Source organism: Rhinolophus hipposideros, assembly GCF_964194185.1.
Source record: "Rhinolophus hipposideros genome assembly, chromosome: 12".
In the NCBI taxonomy this organism is placed as follows: domain Eukaryota; kingdom Metazoa; phylum Chordata; class Mammalia; order Chiroptera; family Rhinolophidae; genus Rhinolophus; species Rhinolophus hipposideros.
The window spans coordinates 32116520-32134092 of record NC_138058.1 but is presented as its reverse complement, the minus strand read 5'-3'; the positions used below and the strand labels follow the sequence as shown (position 1 = coordinate 32134092).

Below are 17573 nucleotides of genomic sequence, written 5' to 3'. Positions count from 1 at the left end.
AAGTAGAAATGAGCCAAATGGAGGGAAGGAAGAGCATGACAAGGAGAATACTCCATGAATAGTGAACAGTACTCGTATATGCAAAGGCTTGGAGGGAAGAGAGAGCCTATTGCCAGAAACCACAAGTAAGTCAATACTTCTGAGAAAACTATATATTTGTGGGGAGGACAGAGTTGTGAAAAATCACTAGGCTGGAGAGATAAGTTGGGAAAATAAATGAATTTATAAATTTGTTAAAGGAATAAGGAATGTGGATTTCACTGTGAAAATAAAAGAAAGTCACAGAAATAATGTAACCTGAGGAATAACATAATCAAATTTGCCCTTTAGAAAGATCACTGATTGTAGCACAGAGAATGGATTGGAGAAGACTAAGACTAGAAGAGACCAGATAGGAAACTAGCAATAATCTATGTAAGAGATGACAGTAACCTGAACTCAGATAATAGAAGAGGAGATGGAGAAAACTGGATAGATTCCATGTTTTTATCCAGTCTTAACCTGTTTGGAGAGTCCCACACCCAAACTTATAACTGCCTACAGGTCTCATAGATAGCTAAAACTCAATACATCCAAAATTTAAAACTCATTAACTATCTTCGTCACCCCTCTTCCACCTGCCAAGAATTTATTCCTTCTCTGGCTCACTTAATGGCAACACCATTTATGTAGTTTCCTAAGCTAGAAACCCTACAGCCAAGCTGACACCCTGACCTCTTTACAATCTTCATTTTCTATACCAACTTGGACTGTCCTATGGATTCTACCTCCAAAAGTCATTTCAATCCATCTCTTGCTCTCCATTCTAACTGACACTGCTGTAGTTCAGCATTTTATTTGCAGATTAGACTACTGTGAGTCTCCTACCAAAAGTCATTCTTTGGTCTTAACCTCATGCAACTTCAGAATCATCTTTCTAAAATTCAGATCTCATTAGGTCAATCTCCTTAAACATTCTACAATAGTGACTATATAATATACAGAGGATGCCAAAAAAATGTATACACATTTTAAGAAAGGAAAACTATATTAAAATTGTAATACTCAATATATACTGATAACAAAAGATGAATACAAGTCATGTTTTACTTCTGCAATTACAAGAGGTGCTCAAAGTGGTTACCATCAGCGTCCAGACACTTCTGATTATGGCAAACTACTACTTGAGCAATGTCGACCAAAGTGTCCAATTGTATACATTTTTTTGGCACCCCCAATACACATATTAAGTCTGTCAAATCGAAAAACTCTTCATCACCTGGGCCCAACCTACCCCTCAGGTTAGCTAAATTGAAAAAGAAAAAAAAAGGCATGAATTTTCTTGACATAATTATTATTTCCAAATTTTATTTTATTCACTCCACACGAGAAAAATATCTTACGAGATGTGATCAATACATACGATGAATGCTTAAATTGAAAAAAAATTTATTACAGTAAAAGACACATTGCCATTAATCTCCCTTAGAATACTCCCTCTCACTTCGAACACACTTATCCCACCATTCTTGCCACTTTCTGAAGCAGTTCTGGAAGTCCTCTTTAATGAGTGTCTTTAGTTGCACTGTCGTGGCTGCGTTGATGTCCTGAATCATTTTGACCTTGGGGAAGTGCCAGATCCAGTGAAAACGGTGGCTGAAGACACACCGTAATGTTTTTATTTGATAGAAATTGTCATATACCAGAAACATGTGACACGGAGCGTTGTCATGATGGAGGATGACTTACAGCACACTTGAAACACATCTTCTCTCTACGGTAGCTCACACCCAACTGACCACCAAACTGAAACTTGTCACACACTGTTACTAAGGTTCAATGGGCCACTTCCCGTATTGAAGATCCCTGCCTTTCCGTTGGATGGCATTTGGCAGCAGCATTCACCGTAGTTTTTGATCACAACAGAAAGGCTCCGTGTCACACATCACTTCTGGTACGGCAACTTCTGTCAAATAAAACCATTACGGTGTGTCCTCATCTGACTTCTGGTCACAAAAGGTAAAGTTTTGAATCGATTCTGGACATCACAGCAGCCACAACAGTGCAACTAAAGACACTCACAAAAGAGGACTTCCAGAACTGCTTCAGAAAGTGGCAAGAATGATGGAATAAGTGTGTTCAAAGCAAGGGAGAGTACGTTGAAGGGGATTAATGGCAGTGTGTCTTTTACTGTAATAATTTTTTTACTGAAATATTCACCATATTGTTTGATTACATGTTGTAAAATATGATGCATCACCACCATATTCATACAATAAACGTCCACTCTCTGAACTTCTTTTTAGTCAAAAAGTCAACTATTTGAATAAAAAAATCCTCCAAATTGATGGCATTTTTTGCCCTGAAAACTTTCCCCTACTGCCTAAAATCCAATTTTTTTAAGTTCACCATATTAAAAAAATATATACCTACCAATATCACCACATGACTTATTCTGAATACTGTCTCAAACTATTCTACCCTCCCGCTACCCCAGAAAAATCTCACTAAATAGCTCAAGCTCTGTTTACCTGCAGTCTTACTTCTGCATGATTGTGACAGTTGACCAGTTAATAAAACTGTAAGAGATTACATTTCCCCCCATTTATTTCATATATTTTAGTTAATTCAATTCTAAACACTATAGTACAAACTATGGACTACTGGACATGTAAAAAAAAAAATCAAAGCATATTTTTGTGTAAAAGATACTGAAAAATAATAGAAAAAGAGACAAGTCTAGAAAGAGGTAAGACTTTACAAGTAATGAGTAGGTGTAAAACCCTTATTTCTTCATTAAGTCTTCCCATTTGAAAAGCAGTTATCTACCAGTGGTAGAAAAACCGTTCAAATATAAAGGACATGAATAGTAAATGAAGACAGAAGGAATTATTCCCAACATGGGAATTAATCCACATAACTGTATCTTACTCTCAAAAAGACTAAACCTTTTTGTACAAATAAGTAGCTTCTGAAATTATATATTTTCATGACTTTTCAAATAGTATATTTTAAAAACAAATAACCTTTTCTTCATAACTTAATTTCACCAGTTTTCTACTGTGCTATAATAATGATACTCTCAGGTGGTACTGAAGGAAGTCAGTTTGCTCCTATAGTAAAGAACTTCAGATTATGGTAATAATACCAGTTCTTTTACTAGTTTGTTATCAATATATTTTTAAAATTTCTCTCTTCTCCCTAGAGAGACTGTCATCAGTCAATGTTCTCTGCTTGCTATCTACACTTCTGCATTTGGCTCCTTCTCTATCCCTTTCTAATGATTTCTAATGATTCTTCTAAAACAAGTAACTTTTTTTAATTGAGGTAGAATTGATATAACATTAGTTGTATTAGTTTCAGGTGTAGTAACTAACTTATACAGTATTTTACAGTTGACCTAGCATCTTAACACGTTACCCCATTCAATTCCCACAATAACCTTGTAATACAGGAATTATCATTACTCCTATTTTATAGATGAGAAAATTCTGGCTCAGAAACATTGAGCAATTCATCTAAAGTCATACAACAGGTAAATAGCAAAGGGGATCCCAATTGTCAATCTTTTCTTCTTTCATCACCAAATTGAGCTTTTTAAAAACAAATTAAATAAGAATCAAAAATGAGGCCTATGAGAAAAAGAAAAAAAAAGAGATGAGATCCATGTATAAACTTTGAAAATTTTTGGCCATTCACAACATACACTATTATTTAATTAATTAAAACTCTTAGCTTACTTCTCTCCTTTCTTGGCAGTTGAAGCTACCAGAGGAAAAAAAAATAACTTCTAGTAAAGAAAATACTACTATACTATATCTATTGACAATTTCGAAAAACCTATGCACCAGTAACGAACAATTCAAAACATAAGAGTTCAAATTTGCAGAGTTCAAGTTAAAATAAGGCTGCCATTTTCAAAAAAAACCATTTTTTTTTCTTCAGGTTTGAAGATAACTAAACAGACTAAAGAATATCTGCATTATGTCATAGATTTCCTTTTACTTTTCCCTCAACTGACTCCCCCTGCCAAGAGTGAAAGTTGCTACCATGTTTCCCCGAAAATAAGACCTAGCTGGACAATCAGCTCTAATGCATCTTTTGGAGCAAAAATTAATTAATATAAGACCCGGTATTATATTATAGTATACGCAGTACTATATTATATTATATTATACTATACTATACTATATTATATTATATTATATAAGACCCGATCTTATATTATAGTACAATAAAACTGGGTCTTATATTAATTTTTGCTCCAAAAGACGCATTAGAGCTGATTGTCTGGCTAGGTCTTATTTTCAGGGAAACTCAGTAGAGGATCTAAAGGGTTAATTTAATCCACCAATCAGTATCCCTGAAAGTGTTTTCCCACTAGCTCAGGCCCTTAATAGAATCATGCAAACCATAGGTTTAGAACAATACTACTGATATTTTGGGTCAGCTAATTCTTTGTTGTGTGGGGGGTAGGGTGGTATAGGATCTGTTCTGTGCGTTGTAGGATGTAATGTTTCCGGACACTGCCAAATGTCCTGGACACTGCCAAATGTTCCTGGAGCGCAAAATCACCCATCTGATAATGACTGATTTAGACGTTAGGGCCCTGAATCTTTGAAAAAGGAGGCCTCCAACCAGGCCTGTTAATTTTAATTTTTAAATATTAATTTTGGTTTTGAAATTTGGATTTTTAAAAATAAGATGGGAATAATACAAGATATGTAAATAATATATATGCTATCCTTCTTTAGGTTAAAGCATTTTTAGAGGATTTTGTAATATGAATTTCATCTATGTGATATCGCCCGATTCCAAAGTTGGGGAAATGTCCTCCTCTGCTGGTAAAATGTCAAATACTATATGTACATATATACATGAATGCATACATACATACATAAGAGAATCTAAAGAATTGTAATTTACAAATCCCTATTTTTTGCCTTACAAGTACATGCCACATTGTCATTCTTGAGCCACGTTCAAACTTCTGCTCTTCAGATTTCCTCATCTGGTTCCTGCCATCTATTTGTGAAGCAAGCAGAAAGTAAGCTGACGATCTTTAACCTAATATCCTAATATTCAATGGCAAAAATACTCTTTCAGCTTTTACTTACTGACTCCCAACTGACCAGACCACCTTTTAAGACCACTGAAGCCATTCATGCTAACTTTTTTTCTCCACACTTGACATTAATCTATGCTGAATACAACCAAAAAGTATGTCAGTTGTTTAAAACACTGCTTACTAATACCAATGATCCGTTGCTTATTATGATTCAAATAAAATATTTTAAATATTTTGGTTGTTTAAATTGATTTTAAAAGACTTCAATGCTCAACGTCATTGTGCTTTTCAATGCTAATCATCAGAGAAATGCAAATTAAAACCACAATGAGATATCACCTCACAACTGTCAGAATGACTATCATCAATAAATCAAAAACAATTAAGTGTTGGCAAGGATGTAGAGAAAATGGAACCCCAGTGCACTGTTGGAGGGATTGCAAATTGGTACACCACTTTTGGAGGTTACAAAAAATTAAAAACTGAAGTACCTTATGACCCAGCAATTTCACTTCTGGGTATCTACCCAAAGAAATCCAAAACACTAATTCCAAAAGATGCATGCACCCCTATGTTCACTGTAGTACTATTTACAATAGCCAAAATATGGAAGCAACCTAAGTTCCTATCTATGGATGACTGGGTAAAGAAATTGTGGCATGCATGCACACACACACACACACACACACACACACACACACAATGGAATATTACTTGGCCACAAAAAAGAATAAAATCTTACCATTTGCGACAACATGGATGGACCTGGGAGATATTATGCTAAGTGAAATAAGTCAGACAAAGATAAATACTATTTGATCTCACTTATATGTGGAACCTAAAGAACTAAATAAACAAGTAAAACAGAAACAGACTCATAGATGCAGAGAACAAACTGATAGCAGCCAGAAGGGAGGACCATTGGGGGCGGGGTGAAAAAGGATTAGGAAGTATAAATTGGTAGTGACAAAACAGTTATGGTGATGTAAAGTAAAACATAAGGAATATAGTCAATGATGTGGCAATAACTATGTATAGTGCCAGGTGGGTACTAGACTAGTCAGGGGGATAACTTTGTAAATTATATAAATGTCTAATCACTATGCTGTACACCTGAAACTAATAGAAAATAATAATATTGAATGTCAACTATAATTGAACAATTTAAAAAATGGGGGGACGTGAAGGGGAATAGAGGTTCAAATTTCCAAGTGTAAAACAAATAAGTCACGGGGATGTAATGTACAGCATAAGGATTATAGTCAATAATATTGTGATAGCGTGGTACAGTGTCAAATGGTAGTTGGACTTGTGATCACTTCTTTAGGTATATAAATGTGGAATAACTATGGTGTACACCTGAAACTAACAGAATATTGTATGTTAGCTGTAAGTTAATAAAAATCTTTAAAATAATCTTTTCAAGAAACTATGAGCTGATACCATTTATAGGGATGAACCACAAAATATTGCCATGGAAAGTAGATTAGTGGTTGCTTAGGTCTGGGACTGGTGGAGGGAGAATGGGAGTAATTACTAATGATGAGCAGAAAGTTTCTTTTTGGGGTGATGAAAAAGTTCTAAAATTAGATTATGGGGACGGTTGCACAAGTTTGTAAATATACTAAAATCACTGAATTTTACACTTTAAGTGAGTGTACTTTGCCTTAATAAAGTTGTTTGCAAAAAGCTAAAACTAGGAAAAATGAATTTTAATCAATTTTCACTGATAGGCAAATGTGATTAAAAACAAATTCTAAAAATTTTGCTATTACATGAGTTATAATATTTGATTTTAATTCTGAAATTATTAAAAACTTCATACGTATCCAGACATAACTTTTCCAGAAAACAAATTTAATCTTTTTCTAGTTAACTTTGGATGATTTGGAAGCAATGGAAAACATTTTAGAAAGCCAAATGCTAGAGTAACAATACCTCTAGGAGAATAAAATATATGAATATCATTAACAAAAACAAAACGTGAACAGTCTACATAGTCTTGTTGTGATGCATTCTTTATAAAAAAAAAAAAACCATTAAAACGTTTTTCATTCCCTTTAAAAGTGATCCTCAGACTGTCATGTCTGTCCTGGTAGTGTAATAATTCTGAAGTTACCAGAGCATAATTTTAAAATAGCCAAATCACAAAAAAATTGCAAACATGTAATCCTCCAAACCACATCTATCAATTACCCCAAATTTGCCCATATTCATCATTTTCACCCAAACTTATCATGATCATAATGAATCATCAAGTAATACCTATTTCGAGGAAATCAGACTCTGACTACTACACAAATACAGTCAAACAAACAAATCCTATTATTCCATCTGTTCTATCACAAATGCTTAGAAATCATTAAGGCTCTCAAGGTACTTTTCTAATTAGAACTCTCCAATAGAGTAATAAAAGTCAACCTAAATGTCTATTAAAATCTGCAGCTCTCACAATAATACACTTCTCAGTATACTATCACAATATCACTTGCTTTGTAAGCATTTACTATTAAGATTGCCCCGTGTTTTGACAAGTCAGAAATAGAGCCAATTAAAAACAATAAACAACAACAATCGAAACAATTTAATTCTTTGAAAGTTGCCTCAATAAAGACCAAAAACTAAAGCAGGTTAAAGGGGGATTCTTTTTGAAGAAAAATCGCAACTCAGCTAAGCCAAAATTCTAAAAATACCATTCTGAACCCAACACATGGATAGACCAAGCGGTCAATTATAATGGTCAAAAATTCCCTTGTCAACGACGGGAGGGCAAGAGGGGCCTGCCTCTGTATCAATGCAGAGATGGAAAGAAGCAGAATTGAAGAACATTAATTATTGAACAAAGTATTGCGAGCTAAATTGCCAAACGCACAACACCGAGTTCTTCTTATGGACAGCCCTCCCCAAGAAGAAAAGTGATTTTTTTTTTTAAATTTAAATTATTTGAATAGCATCAAAAGAGGGGCTACGGGCCCGGCTGGGAAAAGAAAGGGAAAGTTTGGGGGCAGCATCTACGGAGGGTGGTGGAAGTTCCGGAGCCGGGATCCCGGAGAGGGGCGAGAGGGGCTAGAGCGACGTCCGCGGCCGCCGCCGGAGGTTGGGGAGCACAGCTGCCGACCCGACCCGGAGGGAGAGGGACGAGGAAGAGAAGGTGGCCGAGGGGAGAATGGAAGCTTCAGCGCCGGTCAGCTGTGACCGAAGCTGTGTCCGAGTGGAGTCGGGGAGGAGACACAAGAGGTAGGGTCTCGGTCCCTCTCTCCACCGGAGGTCGGGCGGAGGGTGGGCCGCGACGCGCTGGGGGCCGAGTGGGGCCGCCGGACACGTACCTGCGGGTCCCGGGCAGCCGCCCCAGAGCGAGGCCTAGTGCATCGTCGCTGCCTTCAGCCCTCCACGTCGCGCCGAGGCTGCTGCTCCGCGGCCGCTGCCGCCGGGAGCCCGGCCGGGCCCGAGCCCGGCTTCCCGCCCCCGCCCCGCGCCGGCTGGCCCGTCCGCCGGGGGTGCAGAGGGCCGCCCTCTTGAGCCCAGCTCCGCTCTGGGGTGAGAGGCGGCAGCAGCGGCTCCCTCACGTCTCTCCTGGGTGTCCTGTCAGCCAGCAGTTTCCCCCGGGTCCGCAGCGCCGCCTCCGCCGCTGCTGCCACCGCCTCTCCCACATCCCCGGCCTCCAGAGGAGCCGCCGCCGCCGCCGCCGCCGCCGCGCCGCGACCACTACCCTCAGGACTTGTGCTGCCTGCTCACTGCTTCCCCTCGCCCCGCCGACCCGGGTCGGCCCGACTAAGTCGGGGGGAGGCAGCGCCGGAGGCCGCCGCCAGGCCGCCGCAGCCCCCAGCCCACAATCCACCGCGCGGCTCCGCCGGGGCGGGAGGGCCGCGGCCGGGCCGGGAGGAGCGGGGCGCTCGCCACCTCGGGAGAGGGGCTACGACGCGGGCGCAGCCGGCCTTCTCCGGGAGCGGGCAACAGCCCGTGCGACTCCTCCGCACCTCCTCTCATAGGCCTGCACGTAAGGACAGAAACCCACGCTGAACTCTTCCCCACGACCCTTCCACCCCTGAGACGTGTTCTCAGAAGCACCCAGGTGCCGCCTTCCGCCTTCCCGGGGCCTGGACCCTCGCCCACCTCCCAGACCAACCGACTCCAAACGTCCCTGAATCACCCAGGACCTATTAAAGTACATATTTTCACACCATTCCACCTCTCCTTTCACCCCCTCCCCCCCCAAAGTGAATGCTGTTCGGAGTTTCCCAAATAAATGTCCTTTGGAAGGTTAAAGGTCACCCCTTTCCCAGCAACCCACTGAACTCTGGAACTAGCGCAGGATCTCCCTATGGAGGCCTTTCCCCACTGAGTCCTCTACATTTTCAACTAGTTCCAGGCCTTCCTCTCAGGCAACTCTCCCCCTTCTCTGGCTGAGGTATTTGAAGGGTGTGTGTTATCAATACTTCCTCGGTGTGCTCTTTTTAATCGGTAATCCAGTTCAGCCTGGTTTCAGAGGGCTTGCAACCTTAATCCAGTAAAATGCAATCCGCAAGAAAGGGAAACGCTTACAACATTTTTTAAAAGAGAGAAAAGGGCCCTCATTGGAGAGCTCATGTCTTGATTTTAGTAAGATTTCTTTCAATTTTGAAACTCTCTTTGCCTAAAAATAATCAAAGTTTCAGGCATGTATAAGACACTTCGTATGTTTTAACAAATCAGAAGGTGAAGATGTAACTCTCAGAGTTGGGGATTGAAGAAAAACGTTCAAGTTTCACTTCCAAGAAGTCACTTTGAAAACTGCAAACATAACTCTGTGAAATACTGTTAACCACTAAAGAGCTCAAGGTGGGGGAAGGGCAAAAGAGAAGGAAGCAACAAAATAGTTGGGAGGAAATTTTTACATTATATTTTTCTAAATTGAGTTCTCCACAGTTTGTAATAAGGAGAGAGACAATATCAATCCCCAACATGAAATAAATTTAACTATAAAATGATGAAGAGATCCTCCTGACTCCCTGATCTTTCATAAAACCAGATGAGTTTATATTATAAAAATATTAAGGAAAGATTCACTGAATTTCATCTAAGGCCAGAGAGGAAAATAATTTCACTTTAAGTCTAGAATCAGTTCATAGAATATATTAAGAAATGGATTTAGCAAATTCCTATATTTTGAACCTATGTCAGCTTCAACATTTTGAAAGTTGCCTTAAACCTGGCAGTTTGACCTTTTAAAACCATTTGCATTGATACCCCACCTTTTTCCAAAAAAGATTCCAAGTTGCTCTAGTGGCACTTGATTACATAATAGCCTTAAGGTATCTTGCAAACACTAGAACAAGACAAACTGGTTTGCTTTTCTCATTATCCATCTGTAGATAACATACCATAGGAAGAAAATACACATTGAGTATTGTGCTTAGTTCTTTCAGGGATCCAGCATGATGTTTACTTTTATTTTTCAACAGAAAAATTCATAATCATGAATCTAAACAGAGAAGTAAATGCTGATGATAAGGTTTGCAAAAAAAAAAAAAAAAAAAAAACCTGTTAATTGGACAGGTACTTTAAATAAGTAGATAAATTTCAAAATAATTAATCTAGTCATTTGTTATCCCTTGAATCATTTCAGTATTAGAAAGTCAAATCACAAATAAATATGTATAGGTATAGTTTAGTGTTCATTTCCAGATATTGCAGATAACAGAAAGTTAAGAAAACTGATAGAAATCATCATTGCCCTAAGAAAATATTAGCCACCATACTACTAACACTGTACTTGGCATAATTTTTATTAAGCCTGTTGAGATTATGCATGGTGATAATTTTCAGGGTCATATATTCTCATTAGAGGAAGAATGGGCAAATTTTTTAATGCTGTAACACTTATAAAAGGCCTGTGCTTATATTTACTATATGTTCAGTGTAGATTTGTCTGACAGTGTGAAGTTCACGTGCAAATTCAATCAATAAATACCATTTTTAATAACTTGTTTGACAGAAACTATACATTCACGTGCCAATGTAAACACAGAAGGGAAAGGCGGCACTGTTAGAAGGAACAACCAGAAAAATAATTTTGCAATTTAGTTAGACATGTGTACTAGCCCCTCTTTTTTCCACAATAGCAAACTTTGAACCTGTCAAATGGAAACCCATTCAAATTCTCTAACCTATACAATAGTTAAATATGTACAATGACATTGTGTGTTTAGTATAAATTATCTTTGGTAAGCAAAATCCACCTGCACTCATGAACTAAAACTATTATGCTGATAGTTTTATCTGGGGTTGTTTTTTTGATCCAATGCCCTGAATTATTTTACCCATAATATTTAGGGTATTTAAAACTGTTACAATTTATAATAATATAATTGGAATCTGAATATGTTTTACTATTTCTTCATGTCTAGTGTAGACTATCTTAACATAGGAAAACTTTCCAATTTACTTTGAGGATGGTGTAAGCCATTAAAACTAGAATGGGTATAAGCACCACTGGACATTTTATAGTATTTCATGTGATTATTATACACTTGATTATTGGGAGTATGTAATACATGAGTTTTCGTATATCATCATCTCTTTGTATCTTCTAAGTCAGCTTCATGATCACTTTGAAAACAATTATTTAACTGGTAAATTTCTCAGTTCCATTTCTCTTTGACTCTGACATTCTAAATTTCCATTTTGATATATCAGCATAATAGCAACTACCATTTGCTAAGAATTTACTGCACTCCAAGCATAGGGAAAACCATGATAGTGTGATGTATTAGTTTTCTATTGCTGTGTATAAATTGACACAAACTTAGCGGTTTAAAACAACACATATTTATTATATTACAGTTTCTGTGAGTCAGGAGTCCAGGCACAGCTTAGATTGGTCTTCTGCTAAGGGTCTCATAAAGCTGCAATCAAAGCATCAGTCAGACTATGTTCTCACTGGAGGCTTGACTAAGGAACAATTTGCTTCCAAGGTCACTCAGGTAGTTGACAGAATTCCTTTTCTTCCAGTTGTAGGACTGAGAGCCCTAACTTTTTGCTGGCTGGAGACTGTCCTCAGCAACTAGAGGCCACCTGCAGTTCCTTGCTATGTAGGTTTTCCCACAATGGCTGCTTACTTCATCAAACCTGCCAGGAGTGTCTCTAAACTCTCTAGAGTGAGTCAGCGAGCAAGATAGAGTGATATTCTATCATTTTTGCCATGTTCTATGGTTTAAACGCAAGTCACTAGATTTGCTAACACTCGAGAGGAAATTGCACACAAACTTGTGAGCATCAGGAGGTGGGCATCACAGGGACCATCTACCACCTGCAGTAATTAATCCCACAGGCTTTCGAATTTAGCTAACCCTGGGTTTTTTACTTTGACATGTTAGCTACGTGATTGTGATATCAGTTTCTATTCCTTTGTTTCTTCATCTGCTAAATAAGATCTCTTCACATCTTATTTTTCTCCCATGTAAAATGAGAATAATAATAGCTGTTGTAAGGATTAAATGAGCATTTAAAAAACAGTAACTGATAACAAGAAAAGCTCAGTAAATACTTGCTAGTTTTCTTCCTTTTCCCGCCTCCCTTTAATTTCGATCTTGGTCTAATAGAAGTCCCCACTGCTAGCATTTCGACTTTCAACTGCTACTTTTTCAGTCTGTGTCCAGAGTACCTGTGTGTGTATACCTGTGTCTAGAGCCATGCAAAACCAACTCCAGTATCAATACCTTCAAAAATAGGACTGTATTGCAAATGTTATCTCCAACTCGAACTAGGCAAAATTTAAAATGATAAATTCATAACATTAGAAAGATAGTTATTAGACATAGAGGCTTTCAGAGTTTAGAAAACTTTGTCGCGATTGGCTTTTTTCCTCCCTCTGTATCATGTTTATGCATATAATACAAAAGGACATATTAGGCATCGTAGTATTCATCAGTTCTGGGTTTCATTCTAGCTCTGCCACTATCTAGCTGAGTAACCTCAGGCATGTTAAGCTCTCTAATGCTCAGTTTCTTCTGGGGATGAAGATAGTACCCACTTCATAAATGTACTGTGAGGATAACATTTAAAGCGTATTTAAATAGCCTAGCTCATAGGCAGTACTCAAAAAAACACCATATATATATATATATATATATATATATATATATATATTATTTATTGTCTTTCTTTCCCCCACAGGAATGCAAGTTCCATGAAAGCAGGAAGTTTTGTCTGTTTTGTTTACCACTTTACCCTCATCACCAGGACTTGAAACAATGCTTAGTGCAAGTTGAGAGCTCAATAAATACTTCTTTAAATAATGCATGAAAGATAAAGATAAACTGGTACTTATAAACATAAACCACTTTCTACCATATGCTAAGCAGAATGAGTAACCCATTAGTCTAATGTCTTGAAAGACAATTTGCCACTGATATGTTACAGGGCTCTAGATAGTTGTAAACCACTATGAATTTATTTGATTTATGATAAGATGAGTCTTGGCTCATTTTACAATTGGAGCATTTAGACATAGAACAGCATTTTTTTCCCTTCTGTAGTTTTATTTATTACCTTTTAAGAATTTATGTAAAACAAAAATAATAAACTCAAAGGAAAGAAAACATCATTGAAATCAGACTTTGGAGCAGAAGAGGCCTCTTACTTAACACATGAGCAAATGGAGGTCAAAGGGCTGAGACAGATAATGTTTTAGTGGTGGCAGCAGATTTCCAATTAGAATCCAGATTTAAAGACTTCCAGTCTCATGTTCTTTGCCCCACACTATTAAAACTCCAGCGGGAATGCTACAGCAACAAATTACTGAAAAAGTAAAGAATTATATTCCGTGGAATTACTTATTATTTGAATTCAAAAAATATCAGATTCCCCCTCTTCTCCAGAGAAAAGGTAGCTCTTACTCTAACGTGTGGAATATGAAGGTTCTCATTACTTACAGGAAAAAAAATCTTGTAGGGAATTTTGCTTGATAATAAGTATTTAATGACTTAGAAAATAATCAATGTAGGTAATTTATTGTTTTAAGTACTCTTTACCAGTTCACAAATCCAAGGGACAGTTCCCATATTTGGCTGCAAGAATGCAGTCTTTTAGAAAATGAATGGCTTATTTCTGTGTAGTCCTCCTTTATAAATATGCAAAGGCTTATTTCCATTCTTCTAAGTTAATCCTAACTTTGCTTTACAGTTCATTATGCACAGTAAAAGAAATGGTAAAATAAGCATACAGGACACATTTACAAAACATAAATATTTTTTTGTCTATTACAAATTGAAAGTCAAACTTATGACAGTTTCCACCCCACATAGATCCTACAACAAGCATACATCAAAACAGTGAGCAAACCAAATGCTTATATAAATGGCTTTGTCTTCATGATTAAATTGACTCACCGATGCGTGTCAGTGAGTGCTGCTCTGATTCCAGGTGGTCAGCATCCCTGGTTAATGGCATCCAGAGGGAAATTGCTCTCTTCTCTGATTCTTCACTGTCAGCCTGACCTGCCTGCATTTTGCCCCAGTATATTAGAGGCTCCCTTAGTTACTCACTACTTACCCCCAGGATGAGGTTAATTTTTGTCAGACTTGTGATTCCTCGTAACAGTGGAACCAATATTCTGATTCTGATTCTAAATCTCCTATTATAACGAAGAGATGGAGGAAATATTCCTACACCAATACACTCTAGCCCCTTGTGTCTTCCTCATTCTCAAGTAGACATCTAGACTTCAATTCACAGTCAGTGCATATTTATCAAAAATGATTCTAGGTCCAATATGCTAGTAGTCAGCAAGACTGATTCAGTTCATGCTCTCATATCCCTCACAATCTGGGGTGGGGCAGAGAGCGAGTACAGAAGAGAGACATTAAACAAATAGTTACAGGAATTGTTCAACAACAGATGGGATACGTGTCAAGGAAAGGTTAAATAAGCTATGAGAGCTTGTAAAGGTGAGTGTAATTTAATGTAGCTGAACAGAGGATTCTTGCCCAAAGAAGCAGCATTTAAACTGAAAAACAAATAGGATCCAGGAAAGGGAAATGGTGGTAGTGAAGAATCCCAGGCAGTGGAAACAGCCACCTCTGAGGCATGAAGGATCTAGGTAAGCAGAAGGAACAAAGACAAGGCCAATTGGCTGGCATGCAATGAAACAGAAGTAGCAAAGCCAGACCGTACAGAGAGTTATAAGAGAGAGTTATAAGTCATGTTGGTGTTTGAACTTTATTATAAGCTACGATAGGGCTTTGGGCAAGTAGATGACACAAGTATGTTTTTCAAAGATCAGTTTGACCACTCTGTGGAGAATGAGTTAGTGGAGGTAACTAAGAGAAAGTATGGCATGAGCAGTTAGAAGGGTATCTGTTATGGACTGAATGTTTTCATTCGCACCCCCTGTCCCCGCCCCCGCCCCACATTTGTATGTTGAAGCCTTAAACTCCAATGTGGTGGTACTTGGAGATGGAGCCTTTGGAAGGTAATTAGGTTTAGATGAGGTCAGGAGGGTGAAGCCCCCATGATGGGACTAGTGTCTTTATAAGAAGAAGAAGAGAGAAAGAGGTTGTTCTCTCTCCACCATGTGAGGACATAGTGAGAAGGCAGCTGCCCATAAGCCAGGAAGAGGGTCCTCACCAGGAACTCAATCAGGTGAGACTTTTTAAAAGAGAGTTTAGAGGTCAGAGATGACAGAAATCAAAACATTTGAAGAGAAATGGTTTCCTGTTGGCCTTGAAGAAACAAAATGCCATGTTTCAGAGAGGACTACATGACAGGAAATTGCCTTGGTCGCTAGTAGCTGAGAGTGGCTGCTGGATGGCAGCCAGCATGAAAGAGGAACTTCAGTCCTATAATTCCAAGGAACTGAATTTCGCCAATAACCAGTGAGCTTAGAAGAGGACCCACAGTCTAAGATGAGATCGTAGGCCTGCCTGACACCTTGATTTCAGCCTAATGAGACTCTGAACAGATGACCCAGCTAACTTGTATCCAGACTACTGACTCATGGGAACTGTGAGATAATAAATTTGTTTTCCAAGATGATAAGTTTGTGATAATATTTGTTATACACCAGTAGAAAACCAATATGTAAGGTCAATGTACAAAAATTTAATTGTTTTTCTATTAATATATATCAGCAACAAACAGAAAACTTTAAAATTTTTTACCATTTGAAATTGCACAAAAATATCAAATACTGAGGAATAAATCTAATGAAAGAATGCAAGACCCCTCTACAAAGAAAACTAGAACTTTATTGAGAGAAATTGAAGATAAACTAAATAAATGGAAATATATGCATAATTCATGGATTAGAAGTTTCAATGTTGTAAATATGCAATCTCTCCAAATTAATTTACAGGTTCAGTGCAATCACAACAGGTTTATATGTGGAAAAATAGCAACCTGACTCTAAAATGTACAGTTGACCCTTGAACAACATGGATTTGAACTGTGCAGGTCCACTTATATATGAATTTTTTTTCACTAAATAACTACTGTTTTTGATCCATGATTGGAAATAGAAGGTTGACTGTACGCATCCACCTACATCATTTTATATAGGGGACTTGAGCATCCTCAGATTTTTTTTTTAAATTAAATTTATTGGGGTGACAATTGTTAGTAAATGTCCTTCAATAGATGAATGGATAAAGAAGTTGTGGTATATATACACAATGGAATACTATTCTGCGTTAAGGAAAGATGATATAGGAGCATTTGTGACAACATGGATGGATCTTGAGAGTATAATGCTAAGTGAAATAAGTCAGACAGATAAAGCAGAGAACCCTATGATTTCACTGATATGTGGCATCCTCAGATTTTTGGTAGCCATGAGGGGTCCTGGAACAAATCCCTTGCAGATATTGAGGGAATAACTGGGGATAGTTAAATTTGGGGGAGTCAAAGGTTATACATGGATTTACAACTACACTGGACGTGGCTCCCTTAACCCTTGCATGTTCAAGGGTCAACTTTATATGGAAATGCAAGGCGCCAAGAATAGCCAAAACACTCATAAAAAGAACAAGATAGGAGGACATACTCTGCCAGTTACCAAGGTTTATTATAAAATGACAATAGTATGGTATTAGTATAATAGCTAAAGATAAAAAAAAAAAGTTAAAACCTCCAACAAATCAAAACAGAAAAAATAGATAATTCAATAGAAAAATGGGTCAGACACTTAACAGGCATTTCATAGAAAAAGATATCCAAATGGCCATATGAAAAGGTTTCAGTCTCATGTGCAAAATGATGTACTACATATCCACAAGATCACTTTGGAACATAATTTGGCAATATCTTCTAAAGTTGAATATGCATATACTCTATGACATAGCCATTCTACTCTTGGAAATATCACCAATAGAAATGTGTGTGTATGTTCCTCAAAGATATTTACAATAATGGTGAATGACAGAAGCCAGACATACAAAATGTATACTATATAATTCCATTTACATAAAATTCAAAAACTCAAAACTATGATGTTAATAGTCAAGAGGAGAGAGGAGGTAGTAATTAGAAGGAGTATGAGAAGGTTAATGTT

General features: G+C 37.7%; 2 protein-coding genes across 7 annotated transcripts in view; one reads left to right on the top strand and one right to left on the bottom strand.

Annotated features, from left to right (window-relative positions):
• VPS54 (VPS54 subunit of GARP complex) overlaps positions 1-14853 on the bottom strand; it is a 94933-nt gene extending 80080 nt beyond the window's left edge. For 2 of the 5 annotated variants that reach the window (XM_081069329.1, XM_081069331.1), the window contains exon 1: positions 8374-8514. The gene's annotated coding sequence lies outside the window, so the exon portion shown is untranslated. Of the gene's footprint in view, positions 1-8373; positions 8515-14415 lie in introns of those variants that run through there. The other 3 variants (XR_013994666.1, XM_081069332.1, XM_081069330.1) reach the window with 3 other exon arrangements.
• The window catches only part of LOC308506206 (uncharacterized protein), a 161540-nt gene continuing 152065 nt past the window's right edge, over positions 8099-17573 (top strand). Inside the window, exons 1-2 of one of the 2 annotated variants that reach the window (XM_081069341.1) lie at positions 8201-8284; positions 8662-10538. In XM_081069341.1, the coding sequence (XP_080925467.1) occupies positions 8214-8284; positions 8662-9067 (477 nt within the window). In that variant the 5' untranslated portion in view covers positions 8201-8213 and the 3' untranslated portion in view covers positions 9068-10538. Of the gene's footprint in view, positions 8285-8661; positions 10539-17573 lie in introns of those variants that run through there. The other variant, XR_013994667.1, reaches the window with a different exon arrangement.